The 18,761-nt window shown below is 40.0% G+C and overlaps 1 protein-coding gene across 1 annotated transcript in view; it reads left to right on the top strand.

Annotated features, from left to right (window-relative positions):
• The window catches only part of LOC126403489 (uncharacterized), a 72,908-nt gene that overhangs the window by 7,448 nt on the left and 46,699 nt on the right, over positions 1-18,761 (top strand). The window contains exons 7-8 of the mRNA XM_050066196.1: positions 3,439-4,093; positions 6,545-6,707. Of these exons, the coding sequence (XP_049922153.1) occupies positions 3,439-4,093; positions 6,545-6,707 (818 nt within the window). The remainder of the gene's footprint in view (positions 1-3,438; positions 4,094-6,544; positions 6,708-18,761) is intronic.

The raw sequence follows: 18,761 nt of genomic DNA on the forward strand, positions 1-18,761 counted from the left end.
TGCACTTGTATGGCGCTTTTCTACTCTTCGACCACTCAAAGTGCTTTTACACTACATGTCACATTCACCCATTCATACACACATTCACACAGTGGTGGCCGAGGCTACCATACATGGTGCCACCTGCTACTCAGTAAGCATTCACACACACACACCGATGGAACAGCCATCAGGAGCAATTTGGGGTTTGGTGGGTGTTTCTCAAAGTCAAGGAAGGATCCGTAAACGGACAAATTTCAAGGAGGCTACGTCATCGAATCCCGTCTAAGGTCTGTTCTAATGTCAAGAACCTGGCCTCACCTGTGAATAGCACTTTTCGCATATTCAGTGAAAATAGGGATTACCCCTGCCAACTCTTAATTCCAAAACAACAGGACATACATTTCTTGATAGACATTTAATTGTCCAAATCAATGTAGCCGATTACAGTGTTAAAGGGAAATTTCGGTTTATTTCAACCTGTCTCCTACCATCCTAAATTTGTTTCAAGTGACTAGTGACATAAAAATAATAGTTAGCATGTTAGCCGTTAGCCTAGATACAGCCGGGGCACATAGTAGCGTCAGACCTGTTAAAACATAAGTGAACGGGCATACTTCAAGTGCAAAGTTAGTCCACTAAACAAGCTTTTTTTCCACAAAGACCGCCTCATATCGTTAGGATAAATGTCAGAGAATATATAGAAAATGACATGTAAACGTGTTGTCTTACCTTACCGGTGTGCTGCCATGTTTGTTAACCATTTAGCTCTGCTTTCCAAAGCGCGGCTGAAATATTGCGAGAACAAGCAGCGATCTCATACCGTGCCTGAAATCTTGCAAGAACAAGCATGCTCGTTCACTTACGTTTTAACAGGTCTGACGCTACTATGCGCCCCGCCTGTATCTAGGCTAACGGCTAAGATGCTAACTATTATTTTTATGTCACTAGTCACTTGAAACAAATTTAGGACGATAGGAGACATGTTGAAATAAACCGAAATTTCCCTTTAATGCCTCATAGATTCCTAAGACTTAACAGAATCACCTCAAGTGACCAAGAATAACCCAGAAATACGTTCTTCCTAAAAGTCATGTGACTCTGAAAATAGTGCTTACATTTGTCCAAATTGTACAACAACATTAGAGAGTGCCAAAATTATCAAAGTATCCTGAAACCCTCCCAGTCCCCAGGGGGTTAATGACGCAAACCTGGGGGTACTCGCTAGCCTGTTTCAATGTGTGTTCACCGAATGCTAGGAAGAACTCTCGCCTCTGTAGGACCCGACTTGAAAGGATCCTTCCTACCAAGGATGGATCCTTCACTTTGAGAAGCACCAAGTATCTTGCCAAAGGATACTTCCACTGGAGGAGCCAGGGAACAAACTACCGATCTACCTCTGAGCCACATGATTGGTGGACCCCCTGTTTGGAGAAGCAGGCAGGAGTACCGACACAGAAGCTAAGAGATGTACTGGTGTGGATGGGGGAAGCAGCAAAATGTTTTTTAGCCACCTAAAAAGTGTTTGCCATATTTAGAATATATTCACCTCTTGACTTTGCCGTCAGACAGCCCTTACTGACGAGGAGTTGAAGTCATCATATCCACCTGTGGCTTCAGAGTCAAAGCATCCAATCTCCTTTGGCAAAATAAGTAATTTTACCTTGTAGAACACTGGAGTTGCTGGTTTACTGCTGCCTTCATTGGTTAGTTCATGTTAGTGTGTGACTTTGGTGAATCCAAACTTACCCTTTAAAGTTTCAGTGTATAGGGGATATATTGGCAAAAATGGAATATAACTGTGCTTTCTTTAGAGTGTCAAACTCTTAATTTCCTGCATTCTGGTGAATTTTTTCTGCACCAATTTGTACCTTTTCTTCTGCTTCTGTTTATATTGGGGTGGTGCTGTGGGGGTGGAAGTCTCTCAAGCATTTCTTCCTTCCTTATTTCAACCTGATTTCCCTGCTGTTAGTTGTTTCACACAAAAAAACACCTGTTTACTCAGAAATGTGAGAGGGACTCACTCCCCGTGTGAATACTTGTGTGCAGGATTTAGGGAGATATATTGACAGAAATGGAATACAATAATACCTTTGTTCCTTAGTGTTTAATCACCTGACAATAAAAATCATTGTTTTCTTTACCCTAGACTGAGCCATTTATATCTACATAGGGAGTGGATTCTTGTCTACACAGATTGCTATGTTACACTGCTATGAATAGACAAACCAAACACTCAATCAATCAATCAATCAATTTTATTTATAAAGCCCAATATCACAAATCACAATTTGCCTCACAGGGCTTTACAGCATACGACATTCCTCTGTCCTTATGACCCTCGCAGCGGATAAGGAAAAACTCCCCAAAAAACCCCCTTTAACGGGGAAAAAATGGCTCCAAATAGGGCCATTTGCGTTTTCGCATTGGCCACCATAGCTAGCAGCCCCTTTGGGACTAACAGTGCTTTTTTTTTTTTTTTTTAATATACAACTGCTTAATTCAGTGTTTTTATTGGCTTAAATCACTGCGTCGGTTTACTCTGGAGAGGAAGGGACCTCTGTGGATAATTCAGCTCACAGTAAAAACCTCCTGAACATCTGGATTGTAAATTATCAAAGAAAAACGTGAGCACAGCTTAGCAGGTGCTGAGCTAACGGCACATCTCCGTCATACCAAACAGCGTTGGAGAAACACTGATTTGTAATGCAAAACTGCTTTGTACAGTGTTTTTCCGGTTTAAATCACCTGGTGTGTTCGTTCTGGAGAGGAGGAGACCTCTGCGGATAATTCGGCTCCTGGTAAAAACCTCCTGAACAATGAACATCGAAGGAATTCTAACCAGGAGAAGTTTCAGCTGGTTGCAATCTGCAATCCCCACCGCTAGATGCCACTAAATCCCCCAAAATCTTACACACTGGACCTTTAAAATGCTAAAGCAATAAACCTATATAAACATAGAAAACAGCTTCAGTTCATTGTCGGATATTGCTGTCTGACAGCAAAGTAAAGCACTGAAAATATCCTAGCATACGCTTAAACTGACATTGATTTTTATTTTAAGGTGGCTAAAACACTTTAAAGGCTGCCCCTGTCCACAGCAGTACATTACTTAGCTATTGTGTTGCCATTTCTGTCTGCTTCTCCAAACTGGGGGTGTTCAGATAGATATCTACTCTAGGTATTACACTGACTATGGATAGGTACCTCATACAACCCTGGAATATGTCTCTTTAAGATGTGGAAAGAAACGGCAGACATCAGCTGTTTCTCATCAAATTAATTTACAGCCTTGGAAAAAAATGTGAAATGTCAGTTAGCAGCCTCTTTTGCAATGCATTTATTTATACTGTGGCACTTATGATGCAGCGTCATTTAGTGCTAATGTTGTAAATATAGGCCTCAAGTGTTAATTACCTGAGTTCATGAGTGAAGTTAAGTTTTGTGGATTTATAACAGGTTCCGGGTGCCTGTACCAGATCAGACTGCTGCTCCTGGGGCTGTCCAAAAGGAACGAGACGCTTGGGTCCATGCCATTCACAGACTGTGCAGGGACTGGAAGAGGAAGTCAATGGCGGAACAATTGTTTGAACAAACAAAGGATCTACGACATATCAGCATAGATGAAGATGCAGAGGACAGTGACACAGAGCCTGAGTCAAGTGGTGGATTTGGTGACGAGAATATAACTTATCCTCCAGTTGATTATGAAAATGCGGCTCCAACTCCTGCCGGTGGAGATCATTTATCATCTGGTGACACAAATCAAAGTTATCCTTCAGCTGATTATGCAAAGCCTGTTCCTAAACCTCGCAGCACCAAGAACACTGCTGTTATCACGCCTGATATTTTGCCTCCCGTCCCACCACCAACCTCCCCCGGTGTCGTTCCCATATCTTTGCCCACCTCCCCTCAACCCTCACCCTCCAATACAGCCCTCACGTCCTCTACCACAGTCCCAGAGTCTCTTAACCATGAATCAAGCTCATCAGCTGTGAAAGGGCCTTCACCCCCCAGCATCCCTCCACCCCCACCTTTACCCTTCAAAATCCCAATGAAGTTGAAAAAACCATGCACCAAGGCTTTCCACTGGAACCAAGTTGGCTCAGACAAGGTAACACTGTCACCTGTCAGTTAAAACTTCCTTCATCAGAAAACACTAAATCACCATACTCATACAGTACTCATACAGTTAAAGGGTAACCTGGACCCTATTATGTCATGTTTTAATGTCTAAGTGACTAACGGGAACAATCACTTTTGTCTGTCTGCAATGTAATCCCTGTGGGTAATTGAGCACCGTCCATTTACGTAAAATGAAAGTGCGTGTTTTCGCCATGTACAGGCTCAGAATGTTATTTCAAGTGCCTGTCAACATTATGGAAATGATCCTTACAGAGACAGTAACCTTTCTGTTATAGAGTAAGATCCTTTCTGTTAAAGCCTTTGAACTAACAGAAACGGTGAGCAGGTGCCTACATTGGTATTTTTGCTTATTATGTGGTCATTTCTTGGAGTATCTTCAAATGCTTCACATTCCTAAAATCTGTACAACCTTATCTAAAAGGTTACACAAGTCAATAAGCCATAATAATTCATAAAAAGAATTGAAATTGGGTCATAAAAAAGAAATACAAAAATTGTTTGTTTTGTTTTTCCATCAGATTTCACAAAATAAACACAAAAAATATTAATCCAACAATTTTTAAATGTAGAAACATAAACAAAATATCTGTTGACATTTCACAAGTTATTCGAATTATGTATATCATCTAGTTTTTGTGATATGCACATTTTTATGAGCAGAGTGCATCATGGAAGACAGAGGCCTTTACTTTCTGCTGCAAAAAGACTGACTGTTCTAGTTATTATGGTTTTTATTCAAAATAAATATTAGGGCCCGATCGATATGTATTTTTTGGGGCCGATGCTGATATTATGAAAAAAAAAAATCCGATAATCGATATATCGGCTGATTAAATTTTTACATTTTTCAATTTATAAACCCCCGAAATACCTGCTTTTGATGGCTTAAATATAGTTCAAACACTCGCTACAAAGATATAAATTGAAGGAAGAACATTTTACTATTTTCAAATACTTTTATTTTCAGAAACTGTGTGGAACAAGCAGCATATGAACAATTTGAACACAAAATAAATCAAAAATATGATGTGCAAAAAGGCAGTAAACCTCTGGGAAATAAAATAATCATGCAAAGTCTATATGAATTATGACATTCACATGTGTGTTCACAGTACCAGAGTTCTAATTATTATCGCCAATTTAACAGAGGTAGGTTATAGTGCAAAAAGTAACACAAAGACATCATTTCTAAGTAAAACACCATATTCCCTGCATTTTAATAGTGATGAAAATATTAGTGTTAACATCGGCGTCAATCGGCCAATTATTCTCTAATGGCTATAATCGGCCGATTAAATCGGCTGGCCAATAAAACGGTCGGGCCCTAATAAAAATGTACAGGATTATGCAAAGAACAACCTCCTGTGGCCATTACAGGAACATACCATGTTTGCACCACTCCCAAAGTAAGGTAATGTAAGGTAATGATGTGATGGTGCTTGAAGACAGAAGCTTTAGTTTCCTGCTGCAAAAACAATAAATGCTCTCGCTAATATGGTTCTTATTATAGATCGATTTATTAAATTAGATCACGCAAGCAACAATATCCCATGGTTGTTCATGGCCGGCCGCTGTTTTTAAAGGGTTAACCCACAACAGCTCTGAAATTTCTGTCAAACCAACCAGACTCCATTTAAATAAACAGTAACTCTATCATTGTCAAACACACTTCTTTCAAAGTTGACAGAAACAAAATAAAATTCACAAAAGCCACCTTGGTTTGACTTTTCACTGTTCTAACAATCACCAGCTCTGGTTTGGTTGAATAAACCCTCAATTCATCCAGTTAGATGTGAAAATATGTTGCCTCTATACACGCTAAAATTACTGTTTATTTACATGGAGTCTGGTGGGTTTGGTGATTTTGGAGCTGTTTCTGGTGAAACAAACTCTTGAACAAAAAGGTGCATCTTTGGAAGAATGTTTTCAATAATGTTGTCAGACACTTATGAGAACAATCTGAGCGTGCAAGTGGCAAAAACAAACACTTTTAGTGGACGTACATAGACTTCGCTCAGTTGCCCCAAGTAATTACATTGCCGCCGGTTTCTGTCGCTCAGTACTGGACCATTTTAAAAAACACTTGTCTCCATTCATCTCTCAGACACAACATTGTGGGAAAAGAGAGAGCAGGTTGGAAAATACAAAAGTTCCCCTTTAAATATGAGGCTTATATCGTATCTCATTAGTGTGAATTATTCATATTTAAATGCAGTGCTTTCTGACTGTGGCAAACTCTGAAAGGTCAGTTTCAACTTGGTTTCACTTCATTATTCCTCATATTGCATCATCGTTGGGAATTACTCTTTGTTTTCTCTGTCAGTTATTGCTTCCCCAGTGTTGCTCTTTTGTAATGTTAACATTGATTTCCTCGTATAATGGAGTTGTCTCAGCCCTGAATTAATTTGTTTCTTGGCAGATTGCAAAATCATTTTGGATACAAGAAAGCACCGGGAGGATTGAAATCGACACATCCCGCCTATACGAGCAATTTGCCATCAAAGATCTGGGGACGTTTGATGCCGCTGAGCCGAGCCATACGCAGCATATTATGCTCAACCAGAAGATTGCACACAACTTCAGTGAGTAGAACTCAACAATGAATGTGTGTCTGAAGTTGTGACTATTGTCTGCTGCAATGGATCATTTGCAACACTTTAGGGGGGAGATTAGATTTTTCCAGCAAAATAATAAATCTAATTTTCACATTGTAATGAAAAGGCATTCCTCTGGATTAAGTCAAATAAAGGAGCTTATTCCTTCAGTAAATTAGAAGTTGTGGTGTGAAATAAACCCAGCAGAGGGAAGCACCACATAGAGAGAGATCTGTGCAGACGCAGTGTTAATGTCGAGCTCCTTAATTTTAATAAATTAGACTTTAATTGCCCAATTTGGAGGACGCTGACCTGAGAACTCTTTCAGGGAGGGCCTATAAATGCTGCCATTCTGCTCTTTTAAAACGATGGTTGAGGCTATAATGATGCCACAGCAGCTGTAAAGCAGATAGATGGATGTTCCTGCAACGTGCCTGCAGGGGGCAGTGTGTCACCAACCCTGCAGTGCCATAACTGCCCATACAATCTGCAGAGCCATTGTGAAGTGGAACATATTCTATATCTCATCTAATGGCTTTTCACTTTTGATTAACTGAGTGTACGTGGCTTGTATATTTCAAGAAGCCAGGGGAGAACATCTCTGAAGCTTCCTCCAACAGGCAGCGACACTGAGGTGATACAGATGTGGTGGAGGTGGCGGTGGTAGAGGGCTGCTAAATGGAATCAGTGTGAGTGTGCAGACCGGCAACATAATTAGAGTTCACATGTTCATAAAATATGGATAGGGGATGTCAGCGACGACGACAGCGATTTCCTGCCTTGATACAGAATACCCCAGCAGTCAGAGTTTGTGCTCCTCCCTGACCTGGAAACTTTGGTTGTGTCAGGAGCGGGAGCTGAGTGATGACAGCCTGCAGGCAACCCGAGGCCACGCATCTTTCTGCTGCAAGCTTTGGAAAAATTTAGACATTTGAAGAACAAGGGAAACTCTCTGTCTCGCTGTCTCTCCTACTTTGGTCCTATTAACACCAATACAGAAAGTGACATTTCAGCAGTGGTGGAGGAAGCATCGATGGCACTACTGTAATTATTACAAATTACAAGTTAAAGTCCTGCATTAAAGTTATTATTTAAGTATTATCAGCAAAGTGTAATTACACTATCAAAACTTTACTTTACTTTACTTTATTTATCCAGAAAAATGGTGTCTTTGAGTGTTATACAGTCATATGGATTATTATGATTGATGCTAATTTTGTAAATAAATAATAAAATTGATAAAGGAAGGATAAAAACTAGACACACTACAGACTTACTGTAAAAAGCCTTCCTGTAAAAGTATGTTTTGAGGAGTGTTTTAAAGAAAGACAAAGAGTTTGCTAACGGGAAAATACCCGGTTTCAGTTAGGAGGGTCCTACCTGAGGAGCGCAGGCAGCGGCAAGGCTCATAGGGCGTAAGTAAAAATTAAATATATGTTGGAGCGAGGCCATGTAGGGCTTTAAAAGTAATGAATAAAAGTTTAAAATCAACTCTATACTTAACAGGTAGCCAGTGTAGCATCGCAACAGTGGGAGTTTTGTGGTCTTGTCTCTTGGAATTAAAAGTCTGGCAGACGAGTTTTGAATGAGCTGGAGATGGGAAATGGTGTAAGAAAACTTACAGTAGTCTTCTATCTCAGCATTTTATTCATTTCTATAAAAAAAATAAAGAGTACAAGGTCCACACGCACATCCAAACCACAAAAAAGGCAGGTGCTGAGCCGAAAACAACATAGAATGCAAAGAAGAAACAGTCCATTTATTAGCACCGTGTGCACACGGTGCTAATAAATGGACTGAACATTGGAGCCCTGCGGTGTGCGAGCTGTTTCTTCTTTGCATTATAAAAAAAATAAAACAACACCTCACAAGATAAGGACAGAGTGAAGTCCTGAACATCACCTACATTCACAGAGCATTCCCTCTCTGCTAAACAGCATCGTCCTGTGCTGGAAAAGTACACAGGTAAAACAACCACAGAGCAAATAGAACAATGGCCGAGCGTCAGGGAGAAGGAAACACTTAATTTATCAACAAGAAGCCTATTAAGTATGTATGATGGTAAAAAAAAATAGAGAGAATGATATAAAAAGTTCAGGAAAACTCATCTTTGATGCAACATATACAGGTAATAATCTCCAAATCACTCGTTCTCCACAAACTTCCTGCAGTTATGGCGTTCTATTTCAGTTATCTGTACAGCTTATCAGTTGTTTTGTATTGTTATGCATTGCATATAAAACTAAGTATGAGGGCTGGGTGAGAAAACCATTATCTGTATCTGTATCTGTTCAATCATCTAAATATCTGCCCCATAGATTTTAATAATGACTAGTTATCAAACCCCAAAATGGCGCCTACTTATTTCAGTGGAGTTGTTCGCCTGGTGCATACGGCAAAAATTTTTCCTAGCTTCCAGATGTGCTTCCATGGTATGCAGCCCACTGAGTATGTGCAGTAGTGTTTCTCCCGTGAGTTCTGTTCGGTTCAACGACTTTATGTAGTGATGATGTCACAGATTTTTCTTGAACGCTTTACTTGGCTTAAGGAAAGTTTTACAGACATAAAACCACCATGGCTCAAAAATTCAGAGTAGAGAGATTCATAATTGACCTTGTTTACAGTTCAAGGTGTCCTGTGAACAGTTTTTCAGACGTCTATGGGGAAAATGCGTTTTGGGCCACAGGTTGTCTTTCTTTTTGCTCCACTACAGTGACTGGCCGCCATACTCGGGATAGGTGGTGTTTAAAGCAGAAATGGTAGGGACCTAAATGGGCGACTGTGGCCCAGAGGTAGAGCGGGTCGTCCACTAATCGGAGGATCGGTCGATCCCCAGCTCAGCCAGTCTGCATGTTGAATTATCTTTGGGCAAGATACTGAACCGTTCCATTGGTGTATGAGTGCTTGTGAATGGTTACTGAGTAGTAGGTGGCACCATGTATGGTAACCTCAGCCACCAGTGTGTGTGGTGGGTGAATGTGACGTGGTGATCGGAAGACTAGAAAACTTTATTCTTGTAGATTTCTGACTTAATTCTTGTAGATTTACGACTATATTCTTGTAGATTTATGACTTTATTCTTGTAGATTTATGACTTCATTCTTGTAGATTTCCGACTTTATTCTTGTAGATTTCCGACTTAATTCTCATAGATTTATGACTTTATTCTCGTAGATTTATGACTTTATTCTCGTAGATTTACGACTTTATTCTTGTAGATTTATGATTTTATTCTGGTAGATTTACGACTTTATTCTGGTAGATCTACGACTTTATTCTTGTAGATTTACGACTTTATTCTGGTTGATTTATGACTTAATTTCCAAAAATCTAAGATTCTTTTCTTTAACACTGCCCTAATCCTCCTCCATAGAGATTAAACACAGCTACCGAAATGAGGATTTTTCTTCATCACCAGTACAGATACTGAAACATTTTACTCAGATATTTGTACTTTAAAAAAGTACATCATGTACCAGATACTCGTTTCTTCAGAGTGTTTGGCTCAACCCTATGAAGTATCTATAAAATATGTTGTCATATGCCTCATAGTCAGAGATCGTCAGTTGACTCAATGATATAAAGGGTCCCTTAAGGAAAAAGGTTGGGAATCTCTGGCTTCGTCTGTGCATGTAACACTGCATTATGTATTGTTAACTCACATGTGTTGTATTTAAACTTTAATTCACCAGTAACTAAACTGTCAAATAAAATTAGGGGAGTATAAAGTGAAGAATAAAGTAGCATGAAATGCTAATACTCAAGTAAAGTACAGGTACCTACATTTTGGACTTAAGCACAGTAGTTGAGTAGATGAACTTAGTAACCTCACACCACTGTATTTATACTGACCTTTACTATAAACAACTGAAAAACAATCAATTAGATCTCCTTTTAAAATAATAAAAACAAAATAAGGCTGAAGGTGCTAACTGACTGTTTTCACTGTAAAAACACAGAAACTCTCCCAGGATTCAGATTTCATTGAAGCCACATATGAAAAAAAAATCCTTAATAGGACTTCTTTTTCTCTCCTTCTCTTCCTGTCTCTTGGCATCCCCCCACAGACACACACACACAAACACATTGTGTTTGTTTGCATGTTTATCACCACAAACCTGCCTAAATTTGTGCTGTTTATTCAGCTCATATCTCATTCTTTGCCACACTATTTATTCATCTGATCCCATTACACTGAGAGCCTGCATGCATACAAAGTCTCTGCATTGTTTTTTTTTTTTTATTATACAAAGATAGCAACAGCTCAGCAGACAGTCAGTCGACACCTCAATCAGATGATATCGCAAGCAGGTGATCAATAATTAACGAACAAACTCAGAACTGATAATTAGCATCAGGTACAAAGCTGGAACTCTCACTGTGTCCACAGTGAGTTTAACAACATTATGTTGTTTGCTGTTACACGCTGAGGCAGATGGAGTCAGACAGCTTGAGCAGGTGGTTGTATTACTGCTGTACTGCGGTTTTGAGTGGTTTCCTCTGGTAATCAACTTGATCCTCGTGGGCAAGAAGAACATCGGCTGCGTCGACAATCCACAGGACAATGCTGTAATGATCCATGTGCTTATTTATAGTATTTTAAGTGCTCTGCAGGAATCCGAAAGACTTTTGACAACAAGATGGTAGCTCATATTGATTTGTTTTTGATTGCATTCTTTAGAAAAAATACCTATAGAGCAGATGAAAGACAAAGTTTGTGTGGATGTGTGTGTGTGTGTGTGTGTGTGTGTGTCTGCATGCCACCACAACTTTCAAATCACTTTATATTTTGATCAAGTGTGATGTAATATCTTCTGCAATATGTCACCCGTCAACTTTGATGAGATCAGTGGTGAAAGAAGTGTTACAATCCTTTAATTAAAGCCCGCCTCCACTGAAAAATGTGTGTTTCTGATGTTTATGTCGCCTAAAATGTCTGACCTTCACTATACTGACTTGTATCTGGGCTAGAGAGGTGTTTTCACATTCCTCTACTGAAGGGGTGATGCCTGTGCACTAAAATCTGAGGTTTAACACACACGCCAGACAAGAGAGCCAGGGGAGACAGAGACAGGCCAAGGCCCTGATCACACAGAAAGTATTTTAGCAGCTGGAGGCGGCTTCAGGTAACTGTTTTAAATAAGAATGAAGCTTTTTGCTTGCGGTTTTTGCGTTGTGACGCACCTCACGTTTCTGTGCCTGGTGTATTTTGCCTGAGAGCTCCAAACTCCTTGAGTTGAAAAAACTTCAACTCAGAAAGGAAAAGCATCCCACGTCATCTCATTTTGTCCATTGTCCAATAGGATTATTTAAGAGTCGGGCCTTCTGTGGTGGTCATGAGAACATGTTAACAGCTGGTAAACAACGGAGGTGAAACTGGTGGTAGTGGTTGCCAGATACCCAGAGCTATACAACCCCAGGATAGACAGCAGGTTGTCAAACTACCCCCGGAGCCTGGTCTCACTCTGAAATCGTTGAAATCTGGCGCTTGGACAGTGCCAACAAAACCAATAACCAACGAAAAAAGGCGTCCTTTGATGCTGGCATGATACGCAGCTGGTTGCTGTGGTTAAGGCAGCAAAAGTCTGACTGGGGCGGGTGGGAGGGGTGGTGGATGAGTCCAACAAACATCGACTTTCACCCGAGAGAGCAGGGTGCAGCCATCTTGGATTTTGAGGTCAGGGTTGGTGTAGTTCCTCTGACTTTCCAAGTCTGCAATCCGACTCCAGTTGAAATTTCCAACTGGGAACTTGGACATTTCGACTTGTACTCTTTCAACCCATTGTTATAGACCTAGTGCATCATGGATGAAGTTTTTCTGTCAGCTGACACAAAGATAGGGTTCCCCTGGTTCCCTTCAACAAGCCAATAGGAGTTTTCTATTGAATTTTGGATTAGTGCAGAAAATATGTTCGGCGTGATGACGTTCTGTAGTCTGCTTTAGCCACTTTAAAGCTTCAAAATTCTTGAGTTGGGTATCTACTGACACATTTTATGTAAATGGACTGCACTTGTACAGCCCCTTTGTAGTCTACCCTGCACTCAAAGCACTTTTCACACCACTGAGTCACATTCACACACACATCACACACACACATTCACACACTGGTGGCTAAGGCTACCATACAAGGTGCCACCTGCTACTTAGTAACCATTCACACAGTCACACAAGGATACTTTGACATACTTCGACATGCGGACCGAACCGCCGGTCTTGCAATTGGTGGACGACCCGCTCTACCTCTGAGCCACAGCTGCCCCTATGTCGTAGAACAATACGTGAGCTCTTAAAGGAATACTCTGACGATTTGGGAGTTATGCCCTTCCTCTATCATTTTCATGTTGAGACAACATGATCGATATCTTTATTGTGTCTGTACGTCCAGTGGCTGGGTCTCAGCGGTTAGCATTGCGCTTATAGGGGGTCAGTAGCCTACGGTAAAAGTGAACAAAGAAACGTTACAGAAACCCTGAAGCTGGTATTTCTGCACGTGCATTTAAAACAAGCATGTTTAAACATTAATTCAAAAAACGAGAGTCCTTTTTTAGTCGTTTTAGAAGAAGTTTGATACATGGAACTATAGTGTGTTTACGTTCTGCACGGAGGGATACACTGGTGAGCAAGAGCTGCAGCTGGCTCTGGGACAGGTAACGTTACGCTAGGTCACTTGGTAAAACCAAACAAAGAGACGACACGGACGATATTACTCACTCGACTGAAAGCTGTCCACACGGACGATATTACTCACTCGACTGAAAGCTGTCCATCAGCTCCTGCAGGCCTGGGGTGTTTTTTTCCAGTTTATCTTAGCAACATGAAAAAATATTTCAATCATGTCAGGATTAGTGATTGCTGCAAAGTTTTCACTCCTTGTGATGCACTCTCTGCGGCGGTTTTCCTCCTGATGATATACCTCCCCAACGATGGTAGCACCGAGTCCCATTCTGTGCAGCAAAATGATTCCACCTCCGTAGGCATAGGTTAGCAAGCCCCGCAGCTACACCACCAATCCTCCCCTGACCTCCGTCTCCCCTGGGCCCCTTGCTGTTCCGCTGCCTCGGAGGATTCAGCCTCTCTTCTCACCCGCTCAGCATCCAACACCTGGAGTTCCTCATCTGTATACTCCGGCTCAAACAGGTATGGCTCTGGATCTGTGTCCGCTACAAGAAACTCTTCAAAATCGCGTTCAAAGTCGTCCATTGCAGCTACTATAGTCCAGAGATATTGTTAGGCTAAATAAACAACTGAGTTTTGTTTACAGGCTACGTCTGTGCCTGCTCACCGGTGTATCACTCCGTGGATCACAGCGCAGGACGTACTGACCCCCTATAAGTGCAATGCTAACCGCTGAGACCCAGCCACTGGACGTACAGACACAAAAAAGATATCGATCATGTTGTCTCACTATGAAGATGATAGAGAAAGGGCATAACTCCCAAATTGTCTGAGTATTCTTTTAAGCTTGTGTTAACCACAGACCTTTTTTCAGACATCTAACTGAAAACCCATTTGGCAAACCTGTTGAATTTGAGGAAAGGGAAGCAAGAGTGCTAAGAGTACTTATTTCTGGGTTATAAGACTCTTTCCTGCATGACTCTATTACCACACTTGAAATAGCTGAAAGAGAAACCTGCAGCAAGCAGAAGTGGTGGATGAAGCAAAAGGCCAGGTAATGTCTAAATAATTTTTACATTATCAGTTTAATACTGATGCATCAGTCCATATACTGCATTATGTTGTTCTAACTGGATGAGGTGGTGCTATTTTAATGACTGCTACAGTTAGGTAGTGTAGTCCACTTGTTCCCAGGGTTGAGGCCCCTCCAAAGGGTCGTAAGATAAATGTGAGGGGTCGGGAGATGATTAATGGAAGAGAGAAGACAAAACAAAGCTCTGCTGCAACAATGAGCATTTATTTATATATTTATTTATTAATCATTTCACTTTTCTAACAGTTTGCTGTTGTGTGAATCTGAATACTGCGTTAGAGATATTTAAATAATGTGAGAGGTTTTGAGGGGAAATGTCGCTTTTGGTGGAGCTGCTGACAAAAATAGAAAGGAACCTAAATGAGACAGCTTTTTCTGAAAGGGCCACAAGCAAAGAACGAGACAATGCAGTATTTTTTTTAATAAACTCATCATGTTTTAATGTATGATCTTAATGTGGAAAGTAACTAGTAATTATAATTGTCAGATAATCATAGTGGAATAAACGAAACTAAACTAAAAAGTTGTGCCCTAGGGGTACAAAGTATTATAAAATGTAAATACTGAACTACAGAAGTGTACTTAAGTTAAGTACCGGACTGAATCTTTCCACCACTGGCTGAGACCCATTTCGGTTTTGTATGATCGCAGTGTATTTCTGTTTAGAGTGTGTGTGTGTCCGACTAATGTGGTTATTTACCTTGAGAGCCCCTGTGCATGCTGCCTATTTAATGACTGGAAATGTCGCACACCTAATTAAAAGTACACCTGTGGCTTCCTGCGCCCAGTGGGATACGCTCTACATCTCCATATTCTAATTTGCCAGGGCAATGCCCAGTTTGTCTGAGAGTCAGTCGACAAAGGGTTTGATTTGCACCGTGTTATTTTAGGACAGACGCCTCGCCCTCACACTCGAGGACACTGGTAGCACTCAACATTGTTCTTAATATTTGATGTTGTGATTCTTCATTTGAAAATGTGACACGAAAGCCTTTGTTGTGTTTGGCCCTGGTGAGGGAATTACTGTCTCTAGTCTTTAATGTTAAGGACTTAGAGATGTGTTGATTACAGCTTTGTACTTCCGAAATTCTTATCATTCAACATGGTTATTTTATTCACTTTGTCATGAGTAGAGTTTCAAACAGCTTGATGACTTGGATTCAGTAAGAGAACAATTTAACTCCTGTTCACTGGAAATGTTGGCAGTCAGGTTTTATTGATGGTTTAAGGAAGAGTTTGACGTCTTTGACAGCTTCTCTGCTTTCTAGCCAAGAGTTAGATGAGATGATCGATACTACTACTACTGTCTGTCTGTCTGTCTGTCTGTCTGTTCAGTGTGAAGCTGGGGCCAGCAGCCTGTTAGCTTAGCTTAGTATAAAGACTGGGAAACAGCGAGCCTGGCTCTGTCTGAAGGCAACTTAATTCGCCTACAAGCACCATTATTAGGGGTGCCAAGATTCTCCAAACGCGAGATTCAATTTGACTTTTGATATTAATGTCATGACTCAATTCAATTTTTGATTTAAAGTTTTCTTCAGCACCGAGGCTGTGCCATTGTTAGACTCACAAGTCTTGATATTTAAGATCAACAGATCATTGGCTTCACTGACAACTATCAGTTACATTTACAAATTCTTTAAAAAGATAAGCTACATGGTATCAAGTGTGATTTAACCATCATATTTATTTTTTTTGGAATGTACCATGCTCAAGCCATTCAATTCAATTCAATTGAACTTTATCTATCCTGAGGGAAATTCTTGTGCCATAGATTGCTTCAAATTACAGTAACACTAAGTACAGTAACCACAATTTTAACGATTCACAACCAGTACCAACCAGAACAAGCAGTGGGTTCCCTGGGTCAGGGTCACTCACTAGGCCCAGTTTTAGAACAATAGAGTATTAAATATCTATAAAATATACAAATATACAGGATAGAGGTGTTTTCAAATTTAAATAATTAATCAAAAATATAGTAACTTATTTCACCAGTTAATTGGGAGCAAAAAGAGAAGCCACTAGATGGCAGAAGTAGACCTTCCTCACCTGCAAGAAGCCACCAGGTCCTGCCTCACTTTCACTTCACTAGCATCAACTAAACTAAAAACTAAACTAATCTGAACTATAAACTAAACTGTATATTTTCTGTCATTGACACATTTGAGGTTTACATAACTCACGGGGAAGGCAAAATGTATTTTGTATTTTCCAATTCTGTTGTTTGTCTGTCATCTCAGACGACAACAATGGTCAAGGTGTCTTGGAAAAGTGTAGCTGCAGGCTACCGCTAAGCTACGCTGTGTCGTCTTTTAAGTATTGTTTTTTGCCTTTGGATGCACGCAAGAAAGCAGGGTTAGAGAGGACAAAACACTGTGAAAACCACTGATCCTGCTTTAGATTTTGATGATCAAGTTAAAATCTCGTTTCGATCGATTTTCGATTACAATCAAAATTGTGACACCCCTACTATTAAATGCAATAAACTATATTGTCTTTTTTTTCTTCAAATCTGTATAAAAAACATGTAAAAACCATACTTATGTGACAAGCGACATGACAACACTTAAAGCAGCTAGCCAGAGAGCAGCAGTACTCCCAGTGCCAGTGCTATACCATTCAGCTTCGGCTTGAACTTACCTCTCATCAGTCTTTTATTTAGTGTATCTGTGCTGTAAATCCTGTCTGTTTTTTTCTGAATAGCAGACCGCTGCAATGCATAAAGGACCATTGCTATGGATGCTGTTTTGAGCACAGACACTACACAAGCTATACAATTATTTCTAAATCAACATGGAGCTCCAGAGGGATGTAGAACCTCTCCATGCATCACCCTCTCAGGGCTCATTACATTATCCCATAGTTACTGTGCTGTTGGCCTTGAGTGTTCCTGTGCAGTAAATCCTGTTTAAATGCAGGTGAATATATGTCGTAGTTAATAAGCTGTGTGTCCTGTGTTGTGAATACAGGTGAATTTCTTTCTAGTTATTGTGCTGTTGGTTTGGAGTGTTCCTGTTGTGTTCAGGTGCAGGTGAATGGATGCTTGAACCGGTTGGTGGGTAGCTGGTAGCAATGGAGCCAATCCAGAGAAAAACTGCCAGGCCCGAATTTTGTTCCTAGTCTGACCCTGACTAGAAGTAGCCCATTTTTTCCCTTGGCAGCAACTGTCATTAAACATTTTGTTTTTGTTGAACAGATTTAACAAATTAGGTATTATGTTTTAATTAGTGAGCTTTAGAGCTTTGGACAGAGCCAGGCTCTTTTTTCATTTCCAGTCTTTATGTTAAGCTAACTAGCTGCTGGTTGTATTTTTATTTATTTTTATTTTTTTAAAATTTGCACACAGATAAAACTGCATAAAACAGAAATAGTAAAAAAGAAAAAAAATCAGAAATGTGTCAGGAGAGGTCGAAAAGCCACAGCCTTACACAAACAGATCTCAGCTCAACTAAAGGACAAACACGGACGTTAACAAAAAAAGGAGAAGGGTAGACAAAAAAAAACTAAGCAAACATTATATAGAAAAATACAACAAAAGATAAATAACAACAGGAAGCACACTGAACACAAATGTGTGGGTATGTGAGTGTGTGGTGTCTGCAGGAAGCACACTGAACACAAATGTGTGGGTATGTGAGTGTGTGGTGTCTGAATGGAACAATTTTTATGAGACAGCACTTTTCACTGTATGTGAACATTCATTCATTCATTCATTCATTCATTCATTCATTCATTCAGTGGTCAGTGAAAAATAATCCAATAAAAACCAAGACATACATAGTACACAGTGCGGAGAAAATAGAAAAAAACGGGGAATAATCGAGAAATAGTGCGACATCATGAATTAAATGTAATGATAATGTCCTTTTAAAATGTTCTAAACATAAAGAGCTCTTGACAACATGTTCTTTGGTGCTCCAAATCTGTGCACTACGATATCTGAGGGAGGACTGGCCACGTTTCGTTTTGTAAAAAGGAAGATGGAGCTGATTAACCTGTTTGTATTATATGAATGAATTTGAGAATTAAATTTAAAGAAACTGATAAATGACTATGGTTGAGAAGAACATAAATTTATATAAAAACGTATTTATATCATATATATAGCTTAATATCAAACAGACAGTGGTATCGATCATCCCAGTTGCCAGAATAAATATTGGCATTGTATGTTTCTGCAAACTTACTGATATGTTACATTTGTACCTTTCATATGTTGAAACTTTACGTTTCTTTACGTATTTGTTGTGAATTTTATGTTGTGACAATGCTGTGGTAAGGTTTAGGCACAAGAACCACTTGGTAAAGGTTACTAAAACATCATATTTGGTCT

Source organism: Epinephelus moara, chromosome 16, assembly GCF_006386435.1.
Source record: "Epinephelus moara isolate mb chromosome 16, YSFRI_EMoa_1.0, whole genome shotgun sequence".
Taxonomy (NCBI): Eukaryota; Metazoa; Chordata; class Actinopteri; order Perciformes; family Serranidae; genus Epinephelus; species Epinephelus moara.